Source organism: Homalodisca vitripennis, chromosome 1, assembly GCF_021130785.1.
Source record: "Homalodisca vitripennis isolate AUS2020 chromosome 1, UT_GWSS_2.1, whole genome shotgun sequence".
In the NCBI taxonomy this organism is placed as follows: domain Eukaryota; kingdom Metazoa; phylum Arthropoda; class Insecta; order Hemiptera; family Cicadellidae; genus Homalodisca; species Homalodisca vitripennis.
In genome coordinates this window covers 168,854,918-168,873,033 of record NC_060207.1, presented here as the reverse complement: position 1 = coordinate 168,873,033, position 18,116 = coordinate 168,854,918, and the positions used below count along the sequence as shown (strand labels likewise).

At 33.9% G+C, this 18,116-nt stretch overlaps 2 protein-coding genes across 5 annotated transcripts in view; one reads left to right on the top strand and one right to left on the bottom strand.

The window, feature by feature from the left end:
• Window positions 1–18,116, bottom strand: part of LOC124352711 (serine-rich adhesin for platelets-like) — an 850,824-nt gene that overhangs the window by 652,566 nt on the left and 180,142 nt on the right. Inside the window, exon 1 of one of the 3 annotated variants that reach the window (XM_046802335.1) lies at window positions 7,470–7,745. The exons of 1 other annotated variant lie outside the window; for it this stretch is intronic. In XM_046802335.1, coding sequence (XP_046658291.1) covers window positions 7,470–7,484 — 15 coding nt within the window. In that variant the 5' untranslated portion in view covers window positions 7,485–7,745. Of the gene's footprint in view, window positions 1–7,469; window positions 7,746–18,116 lie in introns of those variants that run through there. One more of the 3 variants, XM_046802337.1, reaches the window with a different exon arrangement.
• The window catches only part of LOC124352712, a 167,351-nt gene that overhangs the window by 142,394 nt on the left and 6,841 nt on the right, over window positions 1–18,116 (top strand). Inside the window, exon 1 of one of the 2 annotated variants that reach the window (XM_046802338.1) lies at window positions 17,475–17,578. The exons of the other annotated variant lie outside the window; for it this stretch is intronic. Within the exon in view, the coding sequence (XP_046658294.1) occupies window positions 17,489–17,578 (90 nt within the window). The 5' untranslated portion in view covers window positions 17,475–17,488. Of the gene's footprint in view, window positions 1–17,474; window positions 17,579–18,116 lie in introns of those variants that run through there. 2 annotated transcript variants of the gene reach the window in all.

Below are 18,116 nucleotides of genomic sequence, written 5' to 3'. Positions count from 1 at the left end.
CCGTGACTCACGGACGCTGTGCCAGCGCCGCGCCGTGACCTTGCCGTGACCGTAACAGCATACTTGGAGTGCATACTGTGGTAAAAGGGGTGCCGTAACATACGGTAATGGCGCAGACAAGAGTGCTGTAACTGCCGTGACTCACGGACGCTGTGCCAGCGCCGCGCCGTGACCTTGCCGTGACCGTAACAGCATACTTGGAGTGCATTCTGTGGTAAAAGGGGTGCCGTAACATACGGTAATGGCGCAGACAAGAGTGCTGTAACTGCCGTGACTCACGGACGCTGTGCCAGCGCCGCACCGTGACCGTAACAGCATACTTGGAGTGTATTCTGTGGTAAAAGGGGTGCCGTAACATACGGTAATGGCGCAGACAAGAGTAATGTAACTGCTGTGATTCACGGAGACTGCGTGACCATAACATCATACCGTACTTTTGCTCTATTCTGTGGTGTAAGCGCAGGTAGTACTATTCATTAATGAGGGCTGTAAGAGTGCTGTAGATTGGAGTGCTGTAATTAGACCAAGAGTGCTGTAACTGACATGACCGTAACAGTATACTTTAAGTCCATTTTGCGGTGTAAACGAAGGCCGTAACGTGGCTCACGGAGACAGTGGCAGTGCCGGGATCGTAACAGGATACGATGTTTAGTCCATTATGTGGTGTAAACATAGCCCTTAACGTACAGTAATGAAGCAGACAAGAGTGCTGTAATTGCCGTGACTCACGGAGACAACTCCAGCGCCATGATCTTACCATGACCGCAGCATCATACTGTACTTTTGGTCCATTATGTGGTGTAAATATAACCCTTAACATACAGTAATGAAGCAGACAAAAGTGCTGTAATTGCCGTGACTCACGGAGACAGTGTCAGCGCCCTGATCTTACCATGACCGCAGCATCATACTGTACTTTGGGTCCATTATGTGGTGTAAATATAGCCCTTAACATACAGTAGTGGAGCAGACAAGAATGCTGTAATTGTCGTGACTCACGGAGACAGCGCCAGCGCCAAAATCTTGCCGTGACCATAGCATCACACTGTACTTTTGGTCTATTATGTGGTGGCCCATAACGAACAGTAATGAAGCAACCAAGATTTCTGAAATTACTGTGACTCACAGAGACAGTGCCTGCGTCATGATCTTACCATAAATACCATCATACTGTACTTTAGGTTCATTATGTGGTGTAAACATGACCCTTAACGTACATTATGTGGTGTAAACATGGTCCTTAATGTACTGTAATGAAGCAGCGAAGAGTGCTGTAACTGCAGTGACTCACGGAGATAGTGTCAGCACCCTGATCCTGCTATGACCGTAGCATCATACTGTACTTTGGGTCCATTATGTGGTGTAAACATGACCTTTAACGTACATTATGTGGTGTAAACATAGCCCTTAATGTACTGTAATGAAGCAGCGAAGAGTGCTGTAACTGCAGTGACTCACGGAGATAGTGTCAGCACCCTGATCTTGCTTTGACCGCAGCATCATACTCTACTTTGGGTCCATTATGTGGTGTAAATACGGCCCTTAACGAAGAGTAATGAAGCAGCCATGAGTTCTGAAATTGCTGTGACTCACAGAGACAGTGCCTGCGTCATGATGTTACCGTGACTACCATCATACTGTACTTTGGGTCCTTTATGTGGTGTAAACACGGCCCTTAACGAACAGTAATGAAGCAGCCATGAGTTCTAAAATTGCTGTGACTCACAGAGACAGTGCCTGCGTCATGATCTTACCGTGACTACCATCATACTGTACTTTGGGTCCTTTATGTGGTGTAAACACGGCCCTTAACGAACAGTAATGAAGCAGCCATGAAATCTGAAATTGCTGTGACTCACAGAGACAGGGCCTGCGTCATGATCTTATCATGACTACCATCATACTGTAATTTGGGTCCTTTATGTGGTGTAAACACGGCCCTTAACGAACAGTAATGAAGCAGCCATGAGTTCTGAAATTGCTGTGACTCACAGAGACAGTGCCTGCGTCATGATCTTTCCGTGACTACCATCATACTGTACTTTGGGTCCTTTATGTGGTGTAAACACGGCCCTTAACGAACAGTAATGAAGCAGCCATGAGTTTTGAAGTTGCTGTTACTCACAGAGACAGTGCCTGCGTCATGATCTTACCGTGACTACCATCATACTGTAATTTGGGTCCTTTATGTGGTGTAAACACGGCCCTTAACGAACAGTAATGAAGCAGCCATGAGTTCTGAAATTGCTGTGACTCACAGAGACAGTGCCTGCGTCATGATCTTACCGTGACATGTACCATCATACTGTACTTTGGGTGCTTTATAGGGCGTACACATGGCCCCTCTGTAACGAAGCAGCTCGAAATGCTGTGACCCTCGTGACTGACGGAGACGGTGCCAGTGCCGTGACCGTAACAGCATATTGTGAGTCCATTCTGTGCAGTTCCACCAATGACTTAGTGGTTTGCCCTAATGTTTAATATAGGATAAACACTGCTAACGGTGCACACACCTAAGATTTTCTGCACAGTTCCAGAAGATCCATTGAAGATCTTATTTGAATTTCAACGTTAGCATATGACGTGCAGTGCACTACAGTTTTGGTCTACTTACTTATAAAATACATTATATAAGTTTAAACGTATGGGTTATAATCTATATATTGCGTCTGTACGTTTGTATTTTTCACTAAAAGTTTAATAAATCGTTGCAGCATTTTTGTTATGAATGGATTTTCTCTACCTAATTAACGACAAACAAAACAGATAACAAGCGACTATTAACAATTACTAAATGATAACTATTAACTATAACACTAATGGCAGTTATTATAAGCAATAAGAACAGAATAATAAGTACCACATTGATTTCACAGATATTGACAATAAACAATAACCATATACGGTACGATCAATAATAACAATATTTATGTAACAACAACAATAAGAATACTTATTACAAAACCCGTTAAAATCTTTGATATAAATAAATACACTTATGAGAAACATAATATTGATATTCATGATAGACGACAATGATACTTGTGGGAATATTAAAAACTACAATCCTATAAATGTATTAAACGATTGTGTATTGTGATTTCAAACGGTGCAATGAAGTAAACAATGATCATAACACAATTTTGAACGTTTTATTTTCAACTTTTAACTCGTAATACATGAACAGAATTGACTCTGTATCAATGGATTTAGCTTATAAAATTTATGACATTAGATCAAATCTATAAATGAATGATTAATTAGTTACGGTTTACTTTTAATCAATATATCCATCAATATACAGGTACTGTCAAATACCTACGTTCTAAAACTGAAGAGCACGGATACGGACAGTAAAATAAATCTTGAGTTTGATAAATAATTTGCATAAAATATATTTGAAACTTGTAAACGATCAAACACATATGACTAATAAAAAGTAAAAGAGTTACACTTTACACAATTCTCTGAGACGTAAACGAAGATTACTGAGCTAATACCGACATCGTAACAGCTGTATTAATAAAAATCAGACAGTAGATATATATTATTTATTATATTATATTATTAATATTATTGCCTGCAGACATACAGATATATACAGGAAAGACATTTTTTACATCACCAATGCTGAAAAAATATAAACGGTATCGACCTATTAATTATTAGGCTTCAATGTCGATCATCCAAGTTCGAAGGTTGGGCATGCACCATAATAGAACCCATCCTAGTATATGTAGAAAGTTACATGATAAAATCTGATTATTATTGTACTCAAATTGTTTGCAAAAATCTTTGTTCTGCGATTTTCGTGTTTCCATCATAATTATTGTATAACTAGTATAAAAACTTTTGCTAACGTTCGGAAAGTATGACAGCGCAAAAGTGCATTGAAATCATATACTGTCACTAACCTCTACACTGACACTCCACTCTATGTATAACTATCCTACACATTTCATAGGATTATACTTAGTTTGTTTACAAATTTATTTATTCTACTATTTTCCCGTTGGAATCATAGTTACAAACAACACCAATGCAAAGATATTCACTAAGGCTCAGCCTAATCCAATTGAGTTACATGACCATCATTAAACTCAGTGTTGCCTACGTAGAAATGGAGTTTCACACCAAATTTCAAGTTTTTAAGCCAGTTCTTCAATGAGATATCGTGCTCAGAGACAGACAGACAGATAGACATAAATGAAATTTGTACAGCTCTTTGATAGATAGGCTTCGTTAACGCTCAGTGAATGATACTAAAGAAATTACTAAATTATATATAATTATTATAAATTTGAAAAAATGTTTTAATATTTTACAGTTATTTAAGCAACTTGTTAATACATTCTTTCTTCGAACCGATACTAGATTGATATACAACGTTTCACGATGAATTTAAGACTGTTATTTCATAATTTCATTAGAAAATGGAATAAACCCCATTAATATCAACAACTATGTAAATATTGTTGAAATGAAATTTAATACAAGATAGATTGTAATCATTATTATTTTATTTTAGTAGTTTCCATTGTTGTTTTAATTTGTACTTTATATTAGAGAAACATTTTGTTGTAGATGATGTTGCCTACAGAAAAGATATAAGAGTAAGGACCAACTAAAACTATGCACAATCGTTAGTACACTGCTCTATATCTCTTTGTCAATCTATAAAATTACTTTTTACTGTACATTTTCAATGTTAAGTGGAGTTAGGTCACATATTGATCAAATCAATTGGCAATTTTTCCTATACTATAAATATTTTACACGCATTATTTTCCATTTATTTGGTTATACTATAAATTAGAAGAAAACTTTTTCAGATGTAGGTATATTCAAGAAAAATACGAAATAAAATCTGCAATATACGAGTACAACGTCGGCAAATGGTGCTAAAATACTGCTGCAGCTGTCCTCGAAATCCGGACAGAAATATCCGGAGAAACTTTCAAACTTACATTTTACGTCTTGTTTTGTTTGATTTGAACAACAAAATCAGCATATGAGACTATTTATAATATTTTATAATAAAGCCATTTATATTGTTATCATTGTTCGTTATATATTTTTTACTCTTTGCATATTTTACCTTTGTAATTTAATATAGTTAAAGCAATTTGTTAAATGGAAAACCTCGACTAGTTCTAGTAGCTCAAGTGTATTCAATATCATTATACAATTACTATTAAATAATTTAAGTGGAATTATATAAGTTAACTGGGTCATAATTATGTATTAGTAGTCTTGCATTGTTTTACCTCTCCTACTATCATTGTTCTTACAATTCCAATCATACTACTCGAAATAATATAGAATCCAATACTAACTGATGTAACAATTCTCTTGTTACAAAATACTTATCTAACGATACATTCTTTACTTCCCCACTAGATACTGTTGTAACTTCTCAACAATACCTAATAGTCTAAAGGCACAGCCGGGTTTACGACAGTAGAGTTTATATAATTTATACATACGCTAATATGCAATTTTTAAAAGGAAAAGAAAATATAAGTGTCTAGAAACAAAATTGTTTTCATAAAGAAAAGTAACGAGGAGGAGTATAAATTAAAAATCTCATGGACTTGTACAGTTTCACTTAATTCCATAATTGTGTCCAAAATAATAACCTTATATTTTATATATCATCCTGTTTTCGTATTGAATAATTTATATTTTTTGATCAGTGCATTGTAAAACTTAAATAAAGTGAATTAGAATGAGGGAGAGACTTATTCAATGGTTAAGGAGATGGTTAGTATTTGAAGACATTATGTTGAACGATTCACTTAGTTATTGGAATATATTTGTATATGTACACATGGAAGTTAATGAAAAGAATAATATATTCAAAAGGATATGGTTAAGGCGAGGAAGTTGAGAGTTAAGACGAATCCAACCACCTTTTTTTACAAGCACATAACATAAGAAGAGCTAGATCCAGTTCTTGAAAATGTTTGGACTCAGGAAGAGAGTGAGAAGTGGGGGAGATTAGAGAATAGAGGGGTTCTAGAGGGAGGCTAGAGGGAGTCCAGAGACAAATCTCATAACAGTTTGTAAATATGAAATATCGTTAGTTGGTTTCAAAAACAACCAGGAGATAAAAACCATTATCACAAATGTTTTGTTTGTAACAAGATTAAAAGAAGTAACAACGGTTCGTCCTCCTCTTATGTTCCGTTCTTCTTAAAAATACAAGTTATTTGTAGCAAAGTTGTTACAATATAAATTCCCCATCCCGCATTTTATTTTTAATACGCTGTTAATCTATTGTCAAAATGAAACTAATCTAACATATTTTATTTTGTACAGGTCAGGACTGTAATGAACCCAAAATTTTATATTTATTCGATTTATGAGTACGAGATTGATATAATAGACAGACTTTTACAGACGAAACACTTTTATAACGTAATTGTTACTACTGAAAAGTGTTAAAACCTTTAGAAATGTATTGCAATACAAATACTTCCAGAATAACTCTAGCTGAAATTACCAATGTTCAGAAGTTGTCATAACGTTGCAGTAAATTCAACATCTATTATGTTATGTCTTTAGCATGAAATATTTTTTCGTGATCGGTATAACAGCCCACAAAATCCATTACTTGAGTTTTGTAGAAAGGATCTTATTAATTCTAATTTGAATTTAAGTAAATCATTGCATCCTTGAACAATTTGAAGGAAAAATACATAAATGGCTATACTTTTTACAAAATATATTTAACATAGTAACCGTTGCATTATGTTAATTGTATTACCTCATATCAATAATTTAAGAAATCTGAGACGCCGAGCTTCATCCTCTTTTATTTAGATTTTGCAAGAAGTCTTCATGTTTTATTGCAAATTCTTATTCAAATTGTTATGAATGATAGTAAATGTATTCAATCTTACATAGCGCAGCGTTAGGATATCACAATATAGTAAGTACTTCGGTTGAGCGTCTTTTACAAACGAGTTAGTGCTCTTATTTAATGAAATATTCTCTGTTTTATCTTGGGTGGATTCGTTAATCGTTTACTGGATAAGATAGCTTTGAAGGGATTGTTCCTACAACAATATGAAGTTGCTTCAGAACTGTAAGATGATTATTTCCATCTTTGAAAATTTCATCCGTGTTTTCTGCACAAAACTCGGAGAAATAATTGTTAGTCGTCCCCTGATGGAAGAGGTATAATCAAGAAAAAAAAAAGAATTTGAAAGACTTAATGTTTTTAAAATAAAAACACCTTGAATTAAAGACAAATGTTAAACATGTTTATTATTGAGTAGGTTATGTCTGACACAGATAAATATAGAGAGTAGACATGTTTTTCTTTTCTTCTATCTTGCGAATGAATAGTAAGTAGCTTTTATGGTCACCGTTGTTATGATTGTTTATACAGTCTTCTTGAGTAGTTTGGTTCAAACTTATAACAGAAAAAATGGTCGTAGTTCACTTCTGTAGGTAATACTTACAAACCAACTGAGCATGGCGTGGCTGTAGGGGGTTTCCCCCTCCACTTCTACATCCTATGACACTTTGACACTCGGCACAACCCACTGTGGACCACTAAACACTCGGTCACTCGCGAGCCGGACGGGTGACGCGTCGGGGCACTGCTCGCGGGCGTCGCGGCGGGACGACTGGCCACCGCCCACCTGCTCTCAGTTGCCTCACCATCGTCTATTCTGGTCCGGCGTCGCGGCGTACCCAGCTGTTGCGGACTCTAGCGACAGACGCCGTGCATTACTCAAGCTCTGACCCTCATTGTCTTGCGACATCCACCCTTAATTAAAAACGTGTCCTCGGTAATTTAGTGGCCGCCGCGATGTAAATGTCCAGCAGATGCCCGGCGTCGCGCCAACCGGGTGGGATGATGGATTCGGGAGTGTTTAGCGTGCCCTTGACCGTTATAGAGTCGCGGCTCTCGCGTTCTCACGCCTCGGAAGCCTGTCTGCTGCTAGGTCTAGCCAAACTGCGGGATTTCAATAAGTCATGACTAAATAACGAGCTAGTACCTTCCACTGAACCTCGGCCAAATGGGCCACACGCTATAATTGCCCAGTCCTCGTTTATGAGCTCCGTTTATTAACGTAATAACCCATTACGATAATACATTGACGTGACTAATTTTACGGTCTCGAATGGTTGGAATTTTCCGAAAATAGTATTGGCAATTAAAACCAGGTTAAGCGCTTATAATAAGTAAATAATGCAAGTGAACTAGTCATAGAGAGAACCAAAGTTTGCTGAAACGTGATATCGTATCCAAATATTTTGAGCAACCCTGACAGAATTATCCTAATGTTCGTTTTTGTTTTCAGCATATTTTGAAATGCAGAGGATATTTCAAATCAATCCCGTTAATACGTGTACATTTAAATAGTTCTCCTCCTATTCCTTATCTACAGATATCTTAAAAAATTTAAATAAATTAATTAATTCACTAGTATATTAAATTTTTGTATATCATCGAATTTACACAAAAAGTGAGTTAGAAATGCCTTATGTCAATTTATTTTATACTTCACGTGTTTCTACATCCTTTAAACTACCTACTTGATATATGTATAATCTATAATTATACTATTACTACGAATAAGTCAAATAATACTAGAAAACTCACACTTCGTTATAAAGAATATCTTTTAGAGAGAAGTGTCCCATCTGAAGAAACCCTACAAAAGAATAACTAAGAGGCAATCTAATTATGTCAAATTATGACAAATCGGGCGGGTGTACTTTATTGATATGTTGTACGTCGTGCAAATGTATATTGCGTGTATAAACTTAGTAAGTGTTTAATCAGAATTTATTCTATTTCTAATAATTTAATTGGTCAACTAGTTTTTAATACACTTTATAGTTCTTTATTAAATGTTTTCACTTATTAATGTCTTAACAAATTGCCTAATTTATTTTATAGGTGAGCATGTAGGTTCCCTTATATCTAAAATAAATTTCAAATCCAAATTTCTACGCTGAATTTATATTAGTACATAATATTTCTTTACAGACAAAATTCGCTTGAAAATAGAATATCTTAAATAACTAATTTGAGTATTTTGTAATAAACATTATTAACCTCGTATGCATGTGCGGTAAATAAGTACTTAGTGATAATGAAATATGTGTAGCTGAGTAAGATAATCCTTTGTGTGTAATTAACGTTATTTTAAAATTTACTTTGTCCATTCCTAATTTAATCTTAGGATATTGTACGTTTTACACATGATTGCATTGAAGTACAGTTAATGAAATTTAAACAATTAAATCTGTCTTGCTAATCTTTCTAGTGAAGATGTAGTTATACAAAGTGGTACAAAATATGGAAACGCTTTTACAACTTTTGTATGGCTTCTCTTGTAGAAGTGAAATTTTGTATATTACCATTATTTTGTATTATACCATTATTTTGTATTATACCATTAGCATCAATAAATTACTTTATAATGCTATCAACGACATTTCATCTTTTCATGGGGACGGTCTATGAGTAGTTGGACGGAAATCTTCAATGTAACCATAGGTCGAGTTTGACATAAAATGAAATGTCTATTAAAATAAAGTAATTGCCGCAAACCAGACCTCAAAAGTTTTGACCCTATTCAGAGTGGCGGCCATTTTATTTTATGACAAACAAATGTTGTCATTTTATCTTTTGAAGTAACTAATTTCCTTTCGCTATTATTTTTTATGTCAGTTATGTAAGATTACAACCGAATATTTTCATCAGAAAATGTGCGTTTTTTCAAATTTGACATTCGCTGGATCAAAGTAAATAAGGGTTTTGAAGCTTATATTCCAGTAACTGATAATTTACAATATTATTCCATTATTTTTATCAACAGTAGGTCAAGGTCCAGTATTTTTTATGAGAGGCAAGCTGGAAACAGGTAGAGGAAATCCAAAATCATATTTTCATTGGAAAATTCTACTTTCAGTTCATAATTTTTATTGCCAGTTTGGTTTTCAGTGTAAGCTAGTTATTTCGTTCTTTTAAGTTAAATTTCAAAGTCTTCCATAGAAGGTACTTTGATAGTAGTAGGTATTTTTTATTTAAGTGTTAACGTATTATTAAAAATATTCCAAAAGCAATGTCTCTTAGTTAGTTTAATAACGCTACTTCTTATAATGCGTGTGTATGGAAATCTATTTATTCTCTATAAAGAAATGTTTCTTCAAATAAAGCTCATTTGTTTAGACACTTTTCCCGCTAGGCCCCCCATTTGTTAAGTTAACAGTGTTTATGACATTCAAAAGATTTGAAAAAATTAGAATAGTTAAAGACCGTGAAGAATGGGTTTTTAACTTAAATACTGTTTTCGAATGAAGCTTATTTTTCTTAATGAAGCATTTTTCTTAATAGGCATAATTGTTATTATTGGGCCGACCCACTGTAAAAGCTGTAAAAGTGTTTTGACCGCATCAATCGCTTATTTATTTTTTGAACACGGGTTAACCTGTTCTAATATTTGTAATCTTTCTAGAAAAAGTTTTCTAGATAGTGCAAAAAACAATTTTCATAAAATTTGTTGATGATTAGAATAATTGAAATAGGACGATAAATGAAATTTTTTGTCTAACTGTAAGTAAATTCGAATAACACAAGGCATTGGGTTCTGAAATTGCTCTTATGGAAGCTCGCTGATCATTATAGAACTTGAATATCAGATCTTGTAGTAATTGTCTCTTTGTGAAAAAAGGTGTAATTTGGGCATATAGTGATGAGCATGCGTCCCGAATCATCCTAAAAGGGCCCACCACCATTGCATTCCATCGTTCCACCGTAATTGGTATCAAAGTGTTCAGGTATCATAAAAAATTCTACAGTCATCAGCATTTAACCCTACATTTCAAATAGTAAAATTATTTCATAACGCTAATTTAAGACACTGTCGCTAATTTAAGTTTAATTTTATATAAATCTACTAATTAAGCACAAAAATTTAAGCAATGTTAAAAAAGAAAGAGGAAAATAAATTGTGGACGAATAATGTGTAAAATTTACCCCGTTTATATTATATATACCCTCGTAATTGCTACTTTTATTCCTATTTTCTTTAGTTAACTATTTATATTACTCTTTAGACGTCCTAATATAATTTGGTTCGTCAAAACGTTGTACAAACAATTATTATACGTTTATAAACAATTTTTATAAAGCCTACCACATTAAAAACAATAAGATTCAATATGGGAATAAAAACGATGACACAGCGACATGAACTACTCTTCAGTTTATACGTCAAATAAACTCGAACAGAACATCACAACATTACGTTCCAAATGTTATGACTCAGAAGCATTGAGGTTCGCCTTTCAGCAGAACAAAACACAGTCCTTGCCAAGGTCTGGCCTTCCACTGATACACAGTACTGTTCATTGTGACCGTGCATTAGAATAGATCTGTGGCAGTAAATACTTATAAATTAATGAGCATTAAGTCTAATAAGAACTAACCATATATTAAGCTGACTGTGTAGCAAATGTGAATAAGGTACTTAGTGTTATTAAAGCTTTTTCACTCTCTATAATTTTCATAAATTTCAATGTTTTCAGTTCCTTTTGCATGATACGTAGAGACCTGAGATCAGCCTGATTCACCAATGGTGCAAACTGTTGAGCTATAGTGCCTTTCACAAAGTCCCATTACTTCTATTTATGTAAAATCCCAAAAATACCTCTCCCGCAAAGTTTTCTGTAATAATTTGATGTATTAAAATAGCTAAATCTAGAATGTAAAGTACCGCCTATCCTGCAAGTACAGCTTATACAGGCTACATCCATAACATACTTGCAAACTAATAATTCAAGTTATGTACCGTTGGGCCTTCATACGATAACAAGTTTAATATTTTACAAGAAATAACTGTTGTTTTTATGAGTCTTCTCATTTCCCTGTTCGAGATAAATTCAATTCTTCACAATACACGATTTTCTTTCCGATCATTCATCTTATCTCCATATTTGAGACAGGAAGAAATTGTTCACAAATTCCAGTATTTGATAATGCCTATTAAATGAGCTTTATTCAATGCACTATACTCAACTCAACTAAAGGACAGACGATTCCTTTCCAAATCTTTTGACTACGTGCATCTCGCGGACACTGTTAGTCATGTTGGGGAAGTTGTTGAAGTATTCGGGGTTTGCCACATGATTGGCTCTCATTTTATCTTGCACAGAGAGAAATGCGTGCAGTATGTGAATGCACTGTCATGCACAGTGAAAATGACCCATAGTGTCCCTCAGGAATGAATATTGGTGACAGTCATTTCCCTCATTTATGTCAACAGGTTGAATTCTTCAATCCAGAATGCAAAGATCTTTAAATATGCTTACAACACAACTCTCAGCATTAGATAAAAAAACAAAGCATTATCTTGAAGTCGTAATTTATTGAGCTTTATTCATGCATTGACCAGTGTTCAAGAATACATTTGAAAACAAACTATTTAAATCAAACGTGTTCTGCAACAACTGGAGCAAGAGTAACTATCCGCGGTGATGATGGATGACGTTCTCTTGGAAGAGAATTGTACAAATATGCCTTCAGGAAGCTTCAAGTGTTAACTTTAACCTACCTCTATACTATCGTGATCACCTTGTCTTGTAGTTTCAAATACGAAATGACCCAAGGCAGGGACGTTCACCAATACGAGACGAGAGGCAGGGACTTCAGAAATGAACCGTACATAACGACAGCGTTTCAATACTTAACCTCTCAAATTGGCGTGAGGCTAAATATAAGCTTCCTGAGAGTATTAAACACCTAGATAATCCCAAACAATCCAAATGTCAAGTAAATCACCTCTTAGTATCAAAGGTGTTTCACTCCGTTGAAGAGTTCATAACAGTCCGCTGGAAGGACATATTTGAATATTACATTTTATAGTGAAATTTAAGTATCAGTTCTGATATTAAAGTTTACTTTATTTTACAACTTGAGTATGCGTTATCTTTACAATTTTAAAGATACAAACAATGTTATTTTCACACATTTAGCGCTTCGTAGACTCTAGACAAGTTTACCTGTTCTGTATAATTCAAACTGCTCACTATCTTTCCATGTTGAAGACTTGTACAAGGCCGTGGTTTAAGATTATTCTATTAAATTTTATAATTCAAGATAAATGTTCCTTATAAGAAAATAGGCTTATAACAACAGGTTTCCTATTCGGATTTATGTTTTTAGCAAAATTATAATGTGGTGTTTATAAAGAATATAAATTTGACATTGATGTTTATCTACATATTAATTGAAATAAAAAATAACTAAATATAAAGCGGATTAACTCAAGGTATCATACAATTAATTGACAAAGAAATTTATTTAGATTAACATTTCATTTAGTTAAAACACTTGAACGCGAATGTCACGTGTTCCATAAGTGTATTGGTTAAATATTCATATACCTCTTAATGAAAACGTGTGTTTGATAAATCCGTATATTTTAATACGAAAAACACAAAGTTTAGTATTATATAAAATTGTGATATAATAAATAAAATTTATCATTCTCTCGAGCTTTAGTTAACTCTCCGTCAAAGGAGTTTCATCTAAAGATTATGCAAAGTGAAGGAAAGGGAAATTCCAGGGGACAGGAACTAGCACCGGAAGTATGAAGGGAGGAAGCGCCCTCTGGGATTCTGACGTACTTCCTGTCTTTGCTCTTCTCCCTTGACAAGTTGGAAGAGAACTTGAGCAAACTAACATTAAAGTGAACACTCAATATATATGATTATGACACAATGTTTCATGACACGAGTATTAACATATGAATCTGTCCAGTTGTTTTTAGTTTAATCCTCGGCGTATAAGAAGTGTTTGTTGTTTTACTTAAGTGAACGTTTAAATTTTAGATAACTAATTAATTACCTTAGAACATTAAAGAGGTAGACTACATATATTCTTATATAAAAATACTAACACACATTAAACTATAAGAAATGTTTTATGATTCGGACACCTCACACCTCATCTCAAGTTAAAAGTCTATAAAATAACTCAAAAACTGTCAAATAGTTGTAATTTAGCATAATTTACAGCTCAAAACCACTACTAAAATACAAACAGCATATTTTGGCCTGAAAATCACTACTAAAGGCTTGATGTAAAAGTTACAAAACAAATATATTTTTACTTTATTTGAAAAATGGATATATTCATGAATACTTATGATTTAAATATTTATTGGAGATAAATTAAATTATATAAATATAACAGCACAGAATCCTTAAGAATTTTTTTTGTTATTTCACATGTAACAGTACAAAAAAAAACTATATATGGATTATTGTATTGATGGGCAATACAAAACGTAATGGAAGTTTCCTTGCTAAGTCGGACAGATACCACTTTTAGATATCGATCTCAAAATTATTAGAGCTCCTTCTTAGAACCTTCGTAACAAATTACAAGTCTCTAGGACGTTTCTATCGAGAGTTAATACACAAACGGGTAGAAGGGAAGGCAGATAGACGCATGGACTGCCCTTTTGACTATTTTACTCCTGAACGAATAATCTTCTTTCCTGAATCAAGAGAACTCGTTTTAAGTCTAAAGAATCCTTTTATCATTATTCATCGCACAGACGGACGGATGGTTTATGAAACCCCTATCGGATTATTAATAAGCCAGCTTTTTCCTTTCTTTAGCAAACTGCATGGTCTTTTATAAGTTAAAATTTACATATGTTTTAACTTATGTCGATACATGTTTAAGTAACATCCCTTTTAAAACCAGTTAAGAGAGTCGAAACAATGCTAGGAAGTAATTAATGGTTGGGTGGTGTGGAATTATGAAGAGGCACTTTCTTACTGACGATTTTCAATTATTCCTGTTTTAGGTGAAGGCGTTTTAACGTGTAAAACAAAGCTGTGCTGATGGCTTATTTAGTTATTTAGAGTTAACAACATCTCATCCTTGATTTATCTCCAAATCTTCAAGAACGCTTTGAAATGTTTGAATAAGTTTGCTTCATTGAGTTTGACGACTGGAGATAAATTTACTTCTTAGACTTATTAATCTTAGGCTTACCAACCGTATTTTTGAAATAGGTTAGAAACTGTTTGACTAAAATACTTGAAAAATACTAAAGTATTTGAAGAATGTAACTTTTTAAGCAAGTTTCGACGAGATGTGAACCGGAAGTCCTTGAGGTTACTTATATGTAGAGATAGTTGGTTTAGGACACAAACTGGAGGATAATTCGCTACGACTGGCAGGACAGCATTGCAACCTTGGCATGCAGAGAATCATGCCAATCTTAACTCTGGCAGAGAAGTCACTTTACAATCCCTTACACATAGGGAGAGGGTGTAAAAAGCATAAATGAACTCCTGGATTATTAGTGAGGAAGCACAGGTAATGATGAGTCCTTTTTATAATCTCTATTTCCTTGCTGAGCTATAACAATCTCATATTTCTAATCACTTGATTTTCCATTTGCTTCAGGTGGTGACATTGCTTATTACTTGGGTTATTCAATTTCCGAGCCTGCCCCTACTGAATTAATATCTTAAGAAGCCTTTTCATATTCAGGCGTTATCACTCTCCAAAATATATGCCATCGGGCATCTAACAAATATCTGACGATACTCGAAGTGTATCCAGAGACATTTATGTTAGTGGCAACCACACCATTTTTTTGCAGGACATTGAACAAGGAGCAGAGGACACCGAAGGAAGCCATTGGACATAAGGAAACTAGTATTAGAATATTTTTAATCCGTTTAGGTAATGAAAGAATAACAAGAGAGATATGTTTGAACTAGTGGGATATGTATGAGATGATAATTGTAACTTTTAATAACACTATATCAATTCGGTGACAACATAACAACGATACGTTACAGTTTTTAATCTAGTCTAAAATGTGGTTAGCTACAATAATTCTAATTTTCATATCTTGTATTTGAATGATTTCGTAAATATAGATTATATGGAAATCTGACAATCCTGGGGCTGGATCAGCAAACAGTTTCTTTCCTCGTGTGAAGAATTTCAAGACTACTCTTTCGACCCGGATACTAATCATAAGTTAAACTTAGCAGTGCAAAATACCAAGAAATCAAACACTAATCGTGCAATAGTTAATAAACTGTGAATAACATTATCCCTTCTACGAATTTTGTAGTTATCAACCAACAAGTTACGTGTATAACAGCGGTCTCGATCGAACGTTGCACACAACAAGTATTTTTGCTGAAACAGTGAATTATTTTATATAAATATTGTATCTTTAAGTAGAAAGATTTTCTGCTGGTAAATACAAACTAACTTCTCTTTATCACTGTAATTTATTGATATTTTTAGCCATTTATTTATTTTCCCACTGTGTTGTTATAGATTAACATGATGTTTTGGTGTTTATTGTGTTTGAATTTCTTGTATTAGTTACTTCTACTGCTACGTTTTGTTAAAGCGGTGTATACCGTTGCTACTAAATATATAAGTCCCAAACACAGGATGAATATTATTTAGTATACGATGCTAAAAAGTCGATCTAGCAAAATAATTAATACTCGAAAATATTTGTAGTTTATGGTGTCAACAAAATACCTATAATATCTCGTATAAACTATATGAACTGTGAAATAACAGCTTTCACATGAAAATTAACGCACAAAAAGTAGACAGTCAATACATAAATATGTAGAACCCTTAGTGGAAAATATTTCAAGTTTCATCTAAGAAAATATAAGAAAATTAATTTCCTGAGTACAGGAAGTTCAGCTAGAGATGTAGAATGAGGAAGTGCTCTCACCCTTAGCTTAGTTCCTGTGGATCACTCCCGGATGTCCAAAGGTTTAGTAAGCTAGATTAAATCTCAGTATATGTTGTTAGTTTAACTTTTTTTACTATTCATTAAATGTAATTACTAGAGTGAACGTTTAAAACTAATAAGTACATGATAAATATTATAAATATCAACAAAATACATAATTTATTATTAATTCAACAGGTCCCAAATAAATGTTTTGGAAATTAACAGATTTATTTCGGTATTATTATCAGACAGCATTGTTCAGATGATTAACATTTTAATCAGTTGATAATGCCAAATAGAAATACAAATGGTTAGCTCACCGATATGAAAAATTCATATATTAACACCTATAATTAAATAGAAATGTATTGATGTATTTTAAAAGAAATTTATCTCAATTTATTTCACAACGAAACTCAATCGTATTTACCAAAATATTATATTAAGACAAATGGGTTATCATTTTACAAAATCAAACAACTTTTATGTTTAAGTACGAGTGATATAAAGAGAAACTTCCATTTGTTGAAGCATGTTTGTCGGATGTTGATTCCACAAGAGACAGAAACGCCAGTGGAAAATATTTAGCGTGCTAGCAAACCTGAAAATAGAAACAAGGCGTAAAAGAAGTGCGTTATGCAGAAAGAAGCCACTATGAGTGGCTGGACAGAGTCCAGAAAGAGTGACAGGTGTGCCTCTCGTGAACAGGCGGTTTGGTTATGTGTCAAATACATCAGTCAACGGACGCTCTGCTGCAGTCTTCTTATCTGGACTATTTCAGTACACAGGACAAGGGACTTCAGCAGTCGGTAGGTCATATTATGAAATTATAGGTTTCCATGACTTATCGTTTGTTTCATTCACATAAAAACAAGTTTATTTGAAGCAAAGTTGAAAAAAGTAACGAAACCTAAATGATTATGTTATTTTGGTACTTTAGTGAAGACTATATATCATTTGTGTTACTGGAAAATTTTCAATTCTGTCTGTCCGTCTACACGATAACTAGAAAAGGGTCTGATCTACTGACGAAATTGTGTATAAGGCTTCATTTCTATATGAGGAACGCTGATTTCCATGGTGGTGCAAATCACTTCATGATGTTTGGTTGATCGTTAGCGACTATTGTTAGATTAGTCTTATTGATGACCATGATGGCAACGAGAAAATTATTGTAAAAACACTCATAACCAATCTAATGTAATATAATCTAACAAAAATGTTACTTTATATGTGGCAAGGTATGAGGAGAAAGATTTGTATGTAGATAGAAATTTTCCATGGAACTTCACTTACACAAGAATGATTTCTGTGATTTCTTTTTGTATGATTTGCCTATCAGTCTAT